The sequence below is a fragment of the Acipenser ruthenus genome, chromosome 30 (assembly GCF_902713425.1).
Source record: "Acipenser ruthenus chromosome 30, fAciRut3.2 maternal haplotype, whole genome shotgun sequence".
NCBI lineage: Eukaryota > Metazoa > Chordata > Actinopteri > Acipenseriformes > Acipenseridae > Acipenser > Acipenser ruthenus.
The window spans coordinates 13,481,614-13,498,328 of record NC_081218.1 but is presented as its reverse complement, the minus strand read 5'-3'; the positions used below and the strand labels follow the sequence as shown (position 1 = coordinate 13,498,328).

The 16,715-nt window shown below is 45.9% G+C and overlaps 3 protein-coding genes across 5 annotated transcripts; all 3 read left to right on the top strand.

Annotated features, from left to right (window-relative positions):
• Positions 1 to 340: 340 nt before the first annotated feature.
• Positions 341 to 6,541, top strand: LOC117426692 (probable E3 ubiquitin-protein ligase makorin-1). 2 transcript variants are annotated; one of them, XM_034044593.3, is made up of 8 exons: positions 341 to 460; positions 2,052 to 2,180; positions 2,484 to 2,770; positions 3,111 to 3,277; positions 3,386 to 3,651; positions 3,776 to 3,886; positions 4,255 to 4,375; positions 4,717 to 6,541. In XM_034044593.3, the coding sequence occupies exons 1-8, from the start codon at positions 393 to 395 to the stop codon at positions 4,885 to 4,887; spliced, it is 1,320 nt and encodes a 439-aa protein (XP_033900484.3). In that variant the 5' UTR covers positions 341 to 392; the 3' UTR covers positions 4,888 to 6,541. The 2 variants fall into 2 exon arrangements, with proteins under 2 accessions (XP_033900484.3, XP_033900480.3); XM_034044589.3 differs by lacking the exon at positions 341 to 460 and adding an exon at positions 976 to 1,132.
• Positions 6,542 to 7,557: 1,016 nt separating this feature from the next.
• LOC117435008 (Fanconi anemia group E protein-like) lies at positions 7,558 to 12,726 on the top strand. Of its 2 annotated transcripts, none has more exons than XM_059004956.1 (11): positions 7,558 to 7,929; positions 8,417 to 8,624; positions 8,749 to 9,400; positions 9,635 to 9,679; positions 9,966 to 10,025; positions 10,138 to 10,281; positions 10,633 to 10,756; positions 10,991 to 11,066; positions 11,264 to 11,330; positions 11,496 to 11,621; positions 11,923 to 12,726. In XM_059004956.1, exons 2-11 carry the CDS (start codon positions 8,422 to 8,424, stop codon positions 12,025 to 12,027), a joined length of 1,602 nt encoding a protein of 533 aa, XP_058860939.1. In that variant the 5' UTR covers positions 7,558 to 7,929; positions 8,417 to 8,421; the 3' UTR covers positions 12,028 to 12,726. The 2 variants fall into 2 exon arrangements, with proteins under 2 accessions (XP_058860939.1, XP_034767002.2); XM_034911111.2 differs by having other exon boundaries at positions 7,560 to 7,929; positions 8,203 to 8,624.
• Positions 12,727 to 13,207: 481 nt separating this feature from the next.
• LOC117394819 (large ribosomal subunit protein uL1) lies at positions 13,208 to 16,710 on the top strand. Its single transcript, XM_059004818.1, has 6 exons — positions 13,208 to 13,305; positions 14,384 to 14,455; positions 15,034 to 15,114; positions 15,546 to 15,694; positions 15,900 to 16,072; positions 16,494 to 16,710. Exons 1-6 carry the CDS (start codon positions 13,301 to 13,303, stop codon positions 16,662 to 16,664), a joined length of 651 nt encoding a protein of 216 aa, XP_058860801.1. The 5' UTR covers positions 13,208 to 13,300; the 3' UTR covers positions 16,665 to 16,710.
• The last annotated feature ends 5 nt before the right edge of the window (positions 16,711 to 16,715 follow it).

The following is a 16,715-nucleotide window of genomic DNA, read 5'->3' as shown; positions in this document are numbered from 1 at the left end:
ATTTGCTGATCTGCATGTATGAACAGTAGTTGTTTTAACTATTAAATAGGTTTCATTTTGGATAATTTGATTATATGTCTTTTTAAAAATATATATATGTATTCTTTTTTAGCCATCCCATTTCCAGTATGAAAACTATCAGCTTTCTACCTGTACAAAATTAACTATAATATATTTAGATTTTAACTGGTGTGCCAATGGCCAGACCATACTACATCTTGGAAGTTCGATTGTTCCGCCAACAAAACTACCAGGTTCTAATTGGCCGAGGTATTTTTTGGCAGTACCATGCTATTGGCCAGCCAACAGGAAAAAGGTTAACTCTCCCCTCCCAGTATGACAATATATATAGCATTGTATTGGGAAAGCTCTTTGTCAGTAACGAGTACAACATGGAAGCCAGGCTAGGAGTTACAGCGCAAACCCGGGGTCTGGAAGCTAGCAGTGGCGTCCTATGCAGGTACTGCAAAGGGAATTAATGCAGTGCAGGTGTTTTCTCGTGGTTGTGGCTCTTCTGAGCAAAGTCTTTAGGCACCGTCTGCAACGCTAAATACCGTCCATTATGCCTTGGCTTCTGTCCTACATATACTTGTCAAACCCTTCACTCAGTGTGGGCTCAAGATACTGGGAAAAGGTGAATTTTCAGTGTAGTTTCACAAACTTTACATACTTTTCTAAGATTGTTTATGGGTAAAAACTAGCTTTTAAAGTTGGCGTGTATTTGTTTTACAGTTGTATTTTTAATTCGATAGCGTTTAAACATGCTTTTTGTAATAAGTGTTTTAACATTCTGTAATCCTGCATTAGATAATTGCAGTGTAGCTTTGTATGCAAAGACGGGTCTTTGCAAAAAATAACTGAACGTTGCTCTCACGGAATGTTTGAATCTGTGTTTTTGCGGGTGTGCTCGCGATACTACGCTTTGTTTTGGTGTCTCGGTTCAAGCTTCTCATTGGTGGGAAGTTTTCCGAGCAGTGACGTGAGGCGGCCTGCTCCTCGTCGGCCCGGGCAGTCTGTTTGTTTGGTCAGTCAGACAACCCACCGCCTGCCAGGGGATAAGAATGGAGCGAGCAAGCGTTGGCAACGGAACCAACAACAAACGGGTTTCCAATACAGACAGAATTCCCTGCAGGTACCGGAGTTTTAAAAAGTAAAATTACCCCGAAGTAAACGCATTAGACGCTCGTTCCTGTCATGTTTACGTTACTGGGAACATGTTCGCTAGCTGCTTATCGTAGTTGGAAAGGAAGTTGGTGTTTACATCCGCAGTCTTGCAAAGCAACGTTGTTTTTGTTATGATTTTTTTTAAATTTTCGCTTTGACCTCGTCCCGACGTGAGCACTGACTTTAATTAAACGTGTGTCAGCGGACGCCTTGTCGCAGTTCATCTTTTGTAAGTGTAATTTTAAACGTGTTTTGTAATTTATCCGTCTCGTTAGTTCGAACGTGTTTATTTTGAAAGTTTCCTGGAATGCAGTGTTATTACGAGCCTTCGTTATTTTTTGCGTACGGAATGTGTTTCCCGAGCCCAATTTAAGTTTCCCTCTGCTTCAGCATGCTTTCGCTTTAATACTGCGTAGGATTTTCCATGAGTTACTTAAATATTCATTTTAATAACCAGTTTCAATTCTACCTCAAATTCCGTTTGTCTCTGCATTCCATTTATGTTTTTTACAACCCATGTTTTTACATTCTACTTGTTTTAATTTGTAGTCAGCATTATTTGTTTATTTAGCAGACGCCTTTATCCAACATGCAACACGTATTTAAAAAAAAAAATTTGCAATGTAGCCTCACTGGCTTAAATTGATCTGCCTATTTGTCCTGAATCTCAACCGCATAACTGCGTCTCTTTACAAACTGTCTCAAAGTACACAAGCTGAACTTCTTTATATGAATACAGTCATTTTTTACTTTCTCTTTAGTGAGAGATTGACTGACTTCTGCATTGACCCACACTGAAACTTGAGTAAGCAGTACATCACACGTGTTCCCTCTGGTCTGGGTAACACGTTTGAAGCTACCGCTGGCTATATATTCACTCTCCCCAGGCACTTCATCCATGGGACATGTAGATTGGGCCAGAGCTGTCACTTCTCTCACCAGTTGCCGGTGTGGAAATCCTCCCAGATCTGCAAGTACTTCCAGAAAGGCCGCTGCTGGTTCGGAGACCGCTGCAGGTTTGTACCTTTCACTTCGCTACAAGAGCTTGTGACGTGGCTCTTTTTAAATGTCGCTTCTGTAAAGAGAATGAATTGCACAAGTGTGCATGCGTTGAAGATCAATTTTACAATGTTAATGTAGTGTTCTGGGTTTCCCCACAACTCGCCCCTTACCCAAGGAATCTAGCGCTTCAGATGTTTAATACATTTGGATGACCTGTCGGTGGATTTGAAACCCTGTTTGATGCACCTCATTGCAGAAAACAATTGTTCCCATCATTGTGGGACACCGTGAAGGGTTCAAACGTTTATTTCCGGTAGGTACCAACACGTCCTCCAGGCCGATGGTGGCTATTTGGGCAGCAGACGGGGCTCTGCGCCTGCCCTCGTGCCCCCCTGGGGCGGCAGTGCGTTCCAGAACCGCCGTGGCTCGGAGCCGTCTGTCCAGCAGGCCCACGGGGGTTACGCCGGGAGTCGACGGGGGTCCGAACCTGCCGTTACGAGCCTGGCCAGCCTCCAGAGGAACTTTGAGCGCCTGAGCACAGAGTTTGAGGAGGATGAGGAAAATCACGCGGCTACCGAGTTCAGACCGATGAGGCAGCAAGCGGGTGAGAATACTGTGGCCATGAGGATTTAATTCCAGATGCCATGTTGATAATCGCAAAGTCTCTGGGGTTCATGTGGGTGTAGCAGCATGGACTGGCCATGTATTGAAGCCCACGTTCTTCATGCCTGGATTGCAGTAGTGCTTTTGATTTGGGGAGACATAACTTGTAAGCATGCTTCAGTAATCGTTTGCCATTATGGGGGAAGTAGCAGGTCTATCTCTTGAGCAGTACCATACAGAAACATCTTGATGCTTGGATCTGAACACCAAGAATAATTAACTGAGTTACAATGCAGGAAAGACTGACCTCTTTTGCTGTGTGGTAACTTTCCTTTTTGCAGAACCAGTAACTGCACATGCAGCACAACAGACTCCAAACACCCCCTCTCTGTGCCGGATAGGTTCCATGTCCAGCTCTGCTTCGGCCCCTTGCCTCCAGATTGGTGCAATAAATGTTCTAGAATGTGCCAGCAAGTTGGGTTCTCATGAGCGACATGGTCTACCCAAGGTATGAATCCAGCCTGAAGTTCAGCAGCTTGGGCAAGAAGTGTTATACTCTCCTGTATAGGTGGTCTCTCTACACACTTTACAAGGTATCCTTGGTCCTCTCTACCAGGCATCTTCCAGCCAACAAGAGGCAGCTCAGAGCAGCTCCACAGACTCCCGGGACATGGCTCGGGGTACTGATGCGGGGGCGTCTGCCTCGGATGCCTACGAGAGGAGTAAGGATGTGATGTGTGGGATCTGCATGGACAAGGTGTATGAGAAACCAGCCCCGGAGGATCGCCGCTTCGGAATCCTGCCCAACTGCAGCCACCCCTTCTGTTTGGGCTGCATCGTCACCTGGAGGAAAACCAAGGACTTCCAGGACGAGGTCATCAAGTGAGTACCAGCCCCTGTCGAGGGGTGGCACTGATCCGCGCTTGCAAACCGCCGTTCACAAGCTTTCATTTGTGCCTCTGCATGCATCGTTGAAACCTGTTGTCTCCACTAAATCTTTCTTTAGGTCGTGCCCTCAGTGCAGAGTGAAGTCCACTTTCTACATTCCAAACAAATACTGGGTTAGTGACCCTGCCCAGAAGCACACCCTGGTTGCCAAATTTAAAGAAAGGACCAGGTAAGTCTCAAACTGTAACTGTTGCAAATGTGCATATTGGCTGTGTAAATACTTTGCTGTATATGTGGGGGGGGTGGATATATATTCTGTCTGATTCTTAACTGGACGTATAGACAAGTGTATCCCATTTACTGAGCTATGGCTTTCTTGAACGCAAGCGGACTGGGTTCTGCTGGTGCATCTGTCTGACGGTATGTGTGTTGCACTTGCATCTAGAGAATCTTATGAAATAGTCTTTTTTTTATTTATTTATTTATTTTTTATGTATGAAGGAGCCAGTCTTTGCATATATAATGTATTGATTACTGTGGCATAGGAATGTCTCCTAACATACTAGTATAACAGCTAACGATAAACTTTCATTTCAGCAAAATAAAGTGCAAGTTTTACATGCGGCATGGATGCTGTCCCTTCAGATCGGAGTGCATCTACCTGCACGAGCTGCCTCAAGGGCACAGGCACCTGAGAAGGAGGCGATCCGCAGCCTTAGTAAGGAAACTAATGAATAACCAGTGCCAGGGGTTTAAGACTTGCAGCTTTGATAAATACAGCATGTCTGGTTTAATTCTGTTACGTTAGATGTCTTGCTGTCTTATCTCAATACACCATGAACAATCATGGGAATGCTATGGTTATTCAGTCTCCTCCTCCTCCTCCCCTCTTGGGGGGGCTGTCCTCCATTGTGGAATAAACCCCACTACTCCCTGAATGAATGGGGTATCCTCTATTTACTGTGTCTTGTCAGCACGGTTCTAACACACGTTTTAATGAGCCCAGTGTTTGTTAAACTGAAGTTCGCTCACTGTGTTTGTGTGTGTCTCTGTTGCCAGCCTCGTCGCCGCAGCTCCACAGAAGAGTCTGACAGTGAGGGTTTCCACATCATGCAGTATGCGGTCGCCCTGGCCTTGCTGCACGACGACGATGATGTGCTGGACGACCACTTCAGCCACCGCCGCTTCTTCGAGATCTTCCTGGACGACTCCTACTTGGACTCGGACTGATCCCCGGGGGGTGACGTCTTGCACGATGGTTCACCCTGCTGCCCATCGCAAAGAGGCTTGACTGCCTCAAACCACTGTGCTTGTAGCAGGAACCAGTTTGGTTGTGTGTCCTTGTTTAGGAGTCTTCTATAGACATGTTTTAAGTATGTCAGTAGCTTCTGCAGGGATCTCAAGTGTTCACTTTCTTAAGCCTTGCTGGTTCCACTTCATATTCCAGGACCATTGCATTCCCACAGTGGGAAAGCCGTTATGAATAGATTTAATCTGGGGTAGTTTTGAATGAACCATACTCTTGCAAATTGTAGCCTTGGCTGATTTCCATCTTTTATTTTTGCTCCTACGTTTTGTAAGACGTGGTAACCAAAGTTTCCAAATTCAGTTTCTTGCCTTCTGTTGGCATCGTCTCTCCTCCTGTCTTTGTTTCTTTTACTTTGTTATACTTCAGGGTGTACACTGTGGATCCAAGCAGATTTCTTTCCTGGTATATAATTGCCTTCCACATTCCAGCACAGAGAGCAGTGTTGTACTAGGAAGCTTCAGTAACGTCTGGAGCATGGTCTACAACGTGTGTTCCAAACGCAAGTCTACAAGCAAAGAAACCGAAGATGGAGGTAAATGGACTTCAGACCCTCGGTTAGCACTCCTTGAACAATCCATGTTACTGACTTCAGTTTTAATTGGCAGTATCCCATTTGGGGGTGTGTTTAATTTTTTTGCGAGCACAGTTTGCTGTTGTACAGTTGTGTTGCACCAGCAGGTAAAGTTTGCTTTCTCTGATCTGCAGCCATATAGGCTACTAGCCTCTATTTGGGTCATATGCAATACATTCCAGGACAGTTAGTCGTACTATCCTCCCATTCATTTCAACCAGTATTGTATAGAAAGTTCAGCTGTTGGGTGTATTTGTTTTTTCTCTAAGGGCTGGTGAGGGAGTATATGCTAATGCCTTCTACAATAGGCACACATGAAGTCACATCCGCTGCTACACAGCAGCGTGTTCAAGATTACTGTTGCCAAATAGTTTTGTCTTGCACTGTTTTAAATATCTTTGCAGCCTGGTAACCTGCATACACTTCTATAGAATATGGATTTCACACTTCAGATTCCAGTGCTGACACGAATATAAGAATTATTATTATTATTTTTTATAAACCTGGCTGTCTAGTCATTTTGAGTTTGTAAGAATACTGGATCTTTTTGTAACTCTTTCTTTTGGAGGGAGACCTCTTGTAATGCTGTGATGAAATGTTTGGGAGATGTTGTGTATTTGTCAAATGAATACTGTGGGTGTCTGGCAGATTTAAAGAAGTAAGCTCTAATGCAATGCATTGACAATGCCAGCTCTGCCTTGCCCAACAGTACAGCTAGAGAATGGTCTTGCTGACTTGCCCAATGCTGGTGGCGTTCCTGTCCAGTGTTCTGACATTCTTGTGTTTATACCCCTCTCTCTGTATTAAGCAGTGTTCTTAAAGCAGGCATTTTTTAAAAGTATGTGTCTTATGTAAAATCTGTTCAATGCAGTGCTGTAATGTCAGGCTTGGTCTACAGACTGAGGGGTATTGGTGTGTGTGTGTGTATACTAAATGCATTTTATATATTCTTCGCATGTGAAGAAAGGAAAAAAAAATTAAATAAAAGGTGTTTCACAACTTTCCATTGTCTCTGTATTTAAATCTCTGCTGTCGCGTGCTCCCCCTCCCAAGCCAGACTATTGCATCTCCATGCAGTTTTAAAATTGCTTTGTGTGGTTCTGGGGTTGGCAGACAGCCATTTACAATACAAGTCCACAGCTGTGTATCCTTAATATCAAAGTACCTGAATGTCCTCTAGTGTGACTGGAATTGTCTGTTCAGTTTGGTGAATGGTAGTTTTCACTTCTTATTTAAGACAAGGTGGTTGGACATGCTTCTAGAACACCTTGTTTCCTAAAATATAACCAGACTCTTGTGTGACGTGGATTAGATCCTTCAGAGGGTAAGACCTAAGGGTGAGATTGTGTGATCCATTAGCATTTAGCTTTGCATGCATGGCACATTGCTCTTGTTTCCCTAGGCCTCCCATGGATGTCCATTGCTGCTGCTCTGTGTAGCAGCAAAAAAATAAAATGCAATTGTGTTGACATGCACCAGACACAATTCAAATTCTCCGCAGTAGTTATTTTACAGACCTTGTTTCCTAGGCTACAGCAGGGAATTATTTATTTTCCACGTGTGTTCTGGAATGCAGATATTTTCACTTGAAAATCATACTGAAGAGTTGGTGCTCCCTTACATAACATTTCCTGTTGCCCTGCTAGTCTAACAGAACACATATACACCGTATTAAAACGGATCTCCTTTCATATACACGTGGCAGACAATGCATCGGGGTATAGAGCCCACTACAAAACAGCCGTTACTGGTCATATTAGTGCAGGTAGCTGCCTAAGCCGTGTCTGCTTTATTTACTGCTCGACTGAGCTCTGTAAAGAGACGAGACGCACACAGCTGAGCTCGCTGTTGTTTCAGTGCCAGTACTAGATATTGAGACCGCATTGCAGCGAAAGGGGTCAATATTTGTATGAAGTAACTTTAAAGTAGACAATGCAGAATTGCAGATTTAGCATCAAAGCTGCTGTATACTTGTAAAACTGTGACAAGACGTTGCGTCACATTTATATTGGTTTATTTAAAAACAAACTAAGTATGTGTCCATGATATTCTTCATTACAAAATCAACATTTTGAAACTCTCTGATCCTGTGCATGATTTTAGTTTCCAGCTCTCACAGTAATTTTGTTTATTTCCGTTAGATGGCAGCAAATGAGCGAGAGCGGAGGCGCATTGTAACTCGGCAAATAAGCTTGGGTTTACACGGCATCTGTAAAGTGAAAGTAAGGATTTCTATTGGGAGATGCTAATTAAAAAAAGAACGGGTGCTAACGCTTGCTTTTTCTGCGAACTCTATGGTGCTGACGTAGCGGTCTCTGACTGCTTCCTGTGTGTTTGGAAAAAAGACCTGGCGGACAAAGCGCGCGAAGAGCGGACATTTAAAAAGTAAAACGTATGTTTGTTTTTTTACAAAGTTTAATTTTACTACATAGCGCTAACTGAACATAACGCACCGACCAGTAAGAATAACGCTTTCTAACAAAACGAGTAAAATGTGAATTGATCTGGTGCCATTTTATTTGGATAATTTGTCATTCAAAAGAGTTATGGGAAAAGTAAAGCATCCGTAATCTTTACAACAGACTCGTTTAAAGCTCAAATTCAAGCCTTGTTTGCATTATTGCTGTAGGTATTCATGTTCATTTGGTAGAGGTTTGATTTGCAGAGGAGACGGTTCTGTCGGAAGCCTGCACGCATTACTGGTGTGTGGTGTTGCACTTCAAAACTAACGCTCTGGAAGACACACTTGGATGCAGTTTCCTGCCCAGAACGATTGAAACACCTTGCTGCAGAATCGCATGGCGGATCTGTACCTGTATTGAGTGTTACGGCAGGTGCGTGTGAAGCTGGCTCCCCTCCACGCTGTTTGTGTTCCGCAGGTGTGATGGAGGGCCCTGGCTGTCTGCTTGAGCGGTTTGAGAAGAGCCACCGCCTGCTTATCCAGGCCCTGATGTCGGGCAGCACCGGTGCCACCCTGGCGCTAAAGGTGTTGCAACGCTTGAGGGGGAGCTTTAACTGGGGGGGCCTGATGAGCACCCTGACCAGAGAGGAGCCCTGTCTGGAGGGAGAGGCACAAAGCCTGGCAGTGTAAGCATCAGACACCACGAGCAATCTGCTGTATTCACTCCTGGGTCCGGTTACCTGTGTGTCAAGTTAAAAGCTCTTGGGAGTTTTCCTTTGTATCACTCATATTTTTCTTGATTTCCCCCAGGAAGCCTCTGGTCTGCCTGTTTCCTGTCGCATTCAAAAGGAACCTCCTAGCTTTCCTTCACAGGACCCACGCCACGGTGCCCAGAGATTGCCTGCTGGATTTGGTCCGCTCATTCCAACAGGACCCCAAATCTGACTCTTGGGTTCAGGCACTGCTCGGGGTCCGAAATCGGGACCTGGAATCCGGCGACACTGCTGCTTCGATCCAGCTGACCAGCGAGTGCCAACAGAGAGTGAAGCTGCTGTCCGAGAAAATCAGAGCAGGCAGTGGGCCTGGAGGCAGATGGATGGGGTATTTCAATGCACACTCGGAGAACTACAGAAAGAGAAAGAGCGACACTGTCGGGCTGACCCAGGGCAGCGCCTCGGACTCTGAGGACGGGGGAAGCCAGAGCAAGAAGCAGAAAGTGACCCACGCTGGCGACATCGCAGTGGATTGTGGGACGGAGGAGAAGGCTGCGGAGGAAATCCTCGATGGGCCTGTCTTGGATGAAGGGCTGGGTGGCGCAGGGGATTGTGGGCTGCTTGGAGGACTGATGGCTTCGGGAGAGAGCGAGAAGCTTCAGCCGAGCCTGGCGTCTGTCTCTGTGGTATCTGAGGGACAGGGCACCTCCAAGACCGGCAGTGTTGGAGAGCTTCCTGACAGAATTCGGGTACTGTATTGTCCTGATATAACCAAGGTTTTAAAACCGTTGCAGACCTCTCACCGCATTCTCAAGTGCCTTATTATTTGCTGTTGGTATTAGGAGCAGATCTGATAGTCAGATAGTGTCCTAACATTGAATGCACAGGAAGGGTGTCTGTCGTGGATGATTCACAGCTTAACCTTCAATGCACTCTTCCTCGATTTTTTGAATAAGTATTTAGTTCTAATTTTTTTTTCGCAGTCTTACGTTCCGAAGCTCAGGGAGCTACTGGAATCCGATGTGGAGGTGAGTCTTGTCTTTGTATTTCATGTATTCTCTACTAACATCCCTGGCTTCTGATTTAAGCCTCCTTGGGTCAAAGTCCTGTACTGTCAAAACTCAGATAACCAGCGCACACTGTTGAAAGTTTAAGATCAGATATCAGAATGCAGGAGCATGTTCTGTGCAGTCTGTTCATGACCATTGTGACACATGTCTGTGCGTGACAGATACGGGAGAGTATGTACGAGTGTATAAATGCTAGTGGAATATGTGGATATAGGGTGAATTATAATATTTGTTTTGCATCCAGAAATCAGAGCCAGGCTCCAGTGAAGACTTGCAGGTGCTGAATGAGTGTGATCCAGCTCAGGTGAGCATTGCTGCTTTGTTAAAAATGATATTGAAAACACAGAGCTGCATCTTCAAGCCTTTCTTTAAGGACGTAATAGTGACCGCTTGCTGATTTGACCTCCCTCCTGCAGGTGGAGCTGTTGTGCAGTGTGCTGCGTCTCTCTGAGGTGCCCGAGCAGGTCTTGCCCCAGTTCTGCACCGTGCTGCTGGCACTCTCCCCCGATCTGAGCTGCAGTACTGCAGCCGAGCTTGCCAGGAGTCTCTTCCTCAGCAAGGTAGGCACCACAGCACCCCGTGCCAACAGGTGTGCCAGCTCCTTGCAGGCACCCTGCCTGCACTCCCTGTTTGAAATGCTCTTGAAAAGGCCAATGACACTGTGTACAGCCAGCCACCACAAGAGCGAGTGTACTGCAGTCCTGACCTAAACGGACCAGTCATTTAGTCCTAGGTGTCTTGTCAAACAGAAACTAGCGTTCGTGCCAAATTGTGTGGTGGGTTCTGTGGTCTTTAGTTCATTTGAACCCAGTCTTCAAAGGTTAAAGGTTGGGTGTGGGACCGGTACATTATCCCAGTGAGCCATGCTGCCCCACTGTAGTGTGTGTGTGTTAACAGTGCGCTTGTTGCAGGTCCTCTCCCTGACGGAGCCTGCCTCCCGATTCCTCATGACTGCAGTGACTTCGTTTTGCAGCCGCTACCCCCGGCCCTCCTGCTGCTCTCTGATTGGACCCATCCTGCAGGCCCGGTTCGCAGGTACTGGCAGCCCAGCAGATCCACGGGACACCATGCTGGTGTACACAGCAGTGGAACGTTGGCTTTCCTGATGCGTTGCACTTTGTTTACCACGTTGCGACATACAGAGACTCTTCCTTGGCTTCAATGCTTGTTTGATAAACCAAATAAACCAAACTGTGGACCAGCCACAGCCAGGGTCAGATTCTATCCGCTCTGGGAGTGACCTGGAAACTCTTCTTTGTTGCCTCACAGGCAGTGTTCAGATGGAGCTGGTCTGCAGACTGATTGAGGACTGCCTGGACCCTGAACATTACGTGCTGGTGTTTGGGTAAGTGCATTCTTTTTGATTTTAGGGGTTTCGGGGGGAGGTGGGGCTCCTGTAAAGCTGGTTGTACTTTCACAACCACAACAGGAATTTTTAAGTTTCTCAGGGAATCCTCTGTCAGAAAACATATGTGGCATAAATTGCTGTCTCTCTTGGGCCATGGCTCTGTGTTGTTAACGAGCCCTGCTTGCTGTGATCAGACAGGTGCTGTGCGTGCCGTGGAGGGAGGAGGTCCTCTCTGTCATTCACACACTGCTGGACAGGAAGGTGAGCTCTCCTCCTAACATACAGGCATTTCCCTGCTCCCTTCTTCTGCCTCTAGAAGTAGCATTGCTCTTAATACTATCTCTTCCTGTGCTAGTTTGCAATCGCTCCCGGTTCAGCTGCTTCCATATTGAGTTGCTGTCATTATGATTGCTATGTCCCCTGCAGGTGGCGCTCTCCCCGGACCAGTTTGAGCAGTTTATTGACAGGCTGAGCCAGCAGGCTGCCCACTTCCGCAAGTCCATGAAATTTGCAAAGCTGGTCCTTGCAGTCCTGACCAAGCACCAGAGCAGTGTAAGCAGAAGCTGAGCATCTTTCTGTGGTGTTGATTACGTGACTGTGGTAGAAGCTCATGGAGTGTTGTTATCCAATGGGATTCAGTCAAGGCTTAGAATGCTTAGATTCAGTCAATAGCATTAGAATGAATATTCATAGCAGTGATGTCATCGTTATGCTACATAACATGCGTTCTGCACAGGTCATAATCTTTGGTCAAATGAAAGTCTGCTGTAACACCTGGAACTGGAGTTGAGAACCACAGTAGCCAGGAAATCTAACAACGATTTCTCTTTTTTTTCCCTGTTTTTGTTTACAGGTAACCGTGACGCATAAAAACACTTTAGCGTGCTCCATTGCCTTAAACGAGACCTTCCTGAAGAAGTGTTTGGAAGCGGCCCTGAAGCGCATCGCTGCTGTCTGATGCCGTTGAGGAGGGTGGGAGTTGCTGCAGCCCTTCAGCAGAGCGGACTGGGGAGCACAGAGACCTCCTGCCATGTGGAGGCTCTCCAGAGACCTCCTGCCATGTGGAGGCTCTCCAGAGACCTCCTGCCATGTGGAGGCTCTCCAGAGATCTGGGGAGCACAGAGACCTCCTGCTGTGTGGAGGCTCTCCAGAGATCTGGGGAGCACAGAGACCTCCTGCTGTGTGGAGGCTCTCCAGAGACCTCCTGCCATGTGGAGGCTCTCCAGAGATCCAGGGAGCGCAGAGACTACCACTTAATGATGTTGGTTTAAGAATCCACAAGGAATCTCTTTTGTTAATGATGTTATGTGTTTGTTGAAGAATCCACAAGGAATCTCTTTTGTTAATGATGTTGTGTGTTTATTTAAGAATCCACAAGGAATCTTGTTTGTTAATGATGTTGTGTGTTTGTTGAAGAATCCACAAGGAATCTCTTTTGTTAATGATGTTGTGTGTTTATTTAAGAATCCACAAGGAATCTTGTTTGTTAATGATGTTGTGTGTTTATTTAAGAATCCACAAGGAATCTTGTTTGTTAATGATGTTGTGTGTTTGTTGAAGAATCCACAAGGAATCTCGTTTGTTAATGGTGTTGTGTGATTTGTATGCTGTTCTGTAAATGGAGCATTCTGTATTAAACTTATTTTTTTAAACATTTCATCGTCTTGTGTTGAAGAAAGTCATTATCACTGCTTTCTGGGGCACTGGGCTGTAAATACTGTGTGAACTGCACCTGCTGCATTCATTCAAATGAATGATGTGTTTTTTTTTATTGTTAATCATATGGAAAGGGACAGTGTTGCGTGATGCCGTTACGGATTCTGTCCCCTGTCGATGAGACGAGAGGAAGTTAAAAGCAAAGCGATGTGGTCACACAGGTGTTAGGCTGAAACACAGTCAAAGACTTCACATCCTGCATCCAATTCACTGACACACATCAAAATGCAACATTAAGGTCTGCACACTTTTTAACAATTAAAAACACATCATATATAGTTTACATTAATTCAAATGTATTTAATAAATACATTCTCTGAAATATGTTTTGCATCAGACTATCATACGGTAACGTTGTCTATTTGCCACTACCAAGATGGCGGACAGACTACCCCACACGCAACGCGGTGCTCGCCGCTGCTGTTCTCGCGGGATGTGATTGTATTTAGGCAGGAAGTGGCGGCTCGACTTCCCTTTTTCAACACTGCACACGGAGGGACAGACGTGTTGGCAACATGAGGTTAGGAAAAAAATGTTTTATGAGAACTTTTGTCACCCCAAACTCCCAGTTATCGGCAACCGCCGTGTTCTGCATGAGTTAATCGAATATGTGTTGTGAAATGTTGCTGGTTAGGTGTGTTGGGAGTATCCTGTTCAGGAAATGTGAAAGTCAGTAGTGACTGTATTGAGTATGGCCGGACCGGGTGCTGGTGTTTAATCTTACTCAATCCTAATACAGAAACACGAGAGACCCGTTAATACGGAGTAGAGCTGGCAATAGCAGACATTACATTACTAGTTCTGCGCAATATTTAATGCGTTTGTGAAAGTATGGCCAAGATTTTGAACTCGTGAATTGTTCGGCCGGGGACTAACAGTTATATCGTGCCATTCGTGTTATAAAATGTTACAAGCCGTTTTTAAAATCGGAATGCATGAAAACGGCGTGAAAATGTAATAAAAATACTAACGGTGAGCTGGCTCTCCGACCTGTGGACATGGCGAGCCGCGGATTACATGGCTCTGAATCGTGCATTATTACTCCTGCCACTGTACCGAGTGGTCCTGTTCATTTGGAGCGTTTTAGAACTGCGCTTAAAAATATAACGTCATCTGTGTCCGGTAGAAACTGCACACATGCCCCACTGCATTTAAAACGACTTGCTGGATTGAAAATGTGTTTGTTTGAACAGCCCGTCCCCAGATATGCAACTAGAAAGTTGTTAATGAAAGCCGGTGGATGGGTGTCTCTGTTTTGGGGGTGAGCTGTGATATTATAAAATACAGTTCACTGTGAAAAATCCAACAAGACTTAACAAGTAACAAACATACCTACAAATGAGCTATGACGCACTCGGGTAGCAAGGTCCCATTCTACTGTATGGATATGCTGAGGGATAAGACCTTTTATAAAGTGTGAAATTGCCGCATACAGAATTGAGGTTCAAATAAACAATGGGCTTTAGTGTGTAGTTCTTGCACCTGTGTCACTTCCATATATACATGTGTTTATATAGACATGCATGGCGGATCTGCAGCCTGACACAGTCCAGTTCTTGTGGTCTTGCCTCATGCTATGTTTTCTTTTTGTCTCTCAGCAAGGTTTCCAGAGACACCCTCTATGAGGCGACCCGAGAGGTCCTGCAGGGGTCCCAGCAGAAGGAGCGCAAGTACGAGAACCTCTTCCTTCCTCTGTCCCAGATACCTTGTACCACAGTGTCTCCTCACTTGTGTTTTGCAGTAAACCCTAAATGTAGAAGTGTGTTTTATAAATTGGCCAAATAAATACTTTCCATAGCACCTGAATCCACTTGCAGAGTCTTTAGACCTGCAATAAACAAGCTGATTTGATGTCTTATCTTTGGTCATATCTTCTGTCCTAATCAAAGGTAGAATGCACCTGTTTTTTTCTCAATTGCTGCAATGCTAGGAGTTACAAAGGGTTCAGTTTAAAATGCTGCTGTGAAAAAACAATGTTCTACTGTTAATGTTACTGCAGCCACCTTCCCTGAGACTAATGGACCCCTGATCCTGTACCTTGAATGTCTAAAATGTAGAAGTGCAGACGACAGGGTTCAAATTCAAGTCCCATTGCTGCCTATTTGGTGCCTCTCCTTGTTTGGTTAAATTGCCCCAGCATTACAGCGTGGCCTCTTTCCAGCCGGGTTAAATGTACTTTTCAAATCTCTCGAACCCTCCGCAGCTCTTGGGATTGTGATGTGGCTCATCCTGGCTTTTGTTTTCTCAGGTTCCTGGAAACGGTGGAGCTGCAGATCAGCCTGAAGAACTACGACCCCCAGAAGGACAAGCGTTTCTCGGGCACTGTCAGGTTCGGCCTCTTTCTGTTCCACCCAGCCTTCAGCCTGCCTGCTGCTCCCCTCCTTGCCTGAGCTGCACCGCATTGGCCAGCCTTCCAAACACATGCAAGAGGCTGGAGGTGGAGCACGGTGCGCTGAACAGCCTCGGGTAGTCCTGCTGACCCCCAGGCTTGGGGTAAGGCGGACGGACCCATACCCTGGGTCTTAAAACAAGAGGGGAGGCGAGGGGAGGCTTTCCAGCCGAGCCCGCCGACCATTTTTAACGAAATGGTGTTGCTGGTGGATGAGCCGCGTGACGAGAAGCCAGCGAGGTTCAGGGTAAGGCGTGTTTTGGTTTTGTGAGCTGAGGCGTCTCCTGCATACCGAAGGCTTCGTTTTCATGTGTTGTGTTTTTCTTGAATGGTTTTGATTTGGGTTTCCTGTTCACCTCCGCCCCTTGCAGACTGAAGACCACCCCCCGGCCCAAGTTCTCAATCTGTGTCCTGGGAGACCAGCAGCACTGCGACGAAGCGAAGGCAGCAGACATTCCTCACATGGACATCGAGGCGCTCAAGAAACTCAACAAGAACAAGAAGCTGGTCAAAAAACTCGGTGGGTGCGAGTTGAGTGGGACTAACTGTTCAGTACAGCGGTTTTAGAAGGTGCTGTTGATGTAATTCATGGCGTCCTGCTTTAGTTTTATTTTATGTTTGTGTGCCTCCAGCATCCTGACACTTTAACTGGTACGAGAGTGTTTGGTCACTGATAAATCTTGAGTGGGAGGTTTAACCCCCAATGTTTGTGTGACCCCCCACAGCTAAGAAGTACGATGCTTTCCTGGCTTCAGAGTCCCTGATCAAGCAGATCCCTCGTATCCTGGGTCCAGGGCTTAACAAGGCGGGCAAGTTCCCCTCCCTGCTCACCCACAACGAGAACATGAGCACCAAGGTGGACGAGGTGAAGTCCACCATCAAGTTCCAGATGAAGAAGGTAAGCGCGGGTACTTCAGAGCTGTAACTGGGGCAGAGTTACACTGAAACAACATCCACAACCACACACACACCAGCATGTTTTAAATAAGCAAGCAGTCATCACACGTTCAAAAACATACTATATAACTCATACAAACGGGGTCACCAAAAGTGGTTGTAAATACAGGAGTGATTTGAGTGACGCATGCATATTTTGAACTGTAATCGGTCATTGCAATTACACAGATGTGCCAAGGTTAATTTCAATTCAGTTGTGATTGCAGTTAGGAATTGCACAATTACAGTTGTAATCGACCCCAGCTCTCGTTTTTTAAAGCTAACGGTTGTAAGAAATCATTTTAAAGCGTCGATTCGGGTTTGCAGTGTGCTTCACTGCATCACCAGGCATGTTGACAGTGCCCCCTGCTGTTCCCCTGTAGGTACTGTGCCTGGCTGTGGGGGTGGGCCATGTGAAGATGACAGAAGAGGAGCTGGTGTACAACATCCACCTGTCAATCAACTTCCTGGTGTCTCTGCTCAAGAAGAACTGGCAGAATGTGAGAGCCCTGTACATCAAGAGCACCATGGGCAAGCCACAGCGCCTCTACTAGACCTGCGCCCTGCCTTGAACGAATAATAAACTTTTTACAGATTCAAGTCCT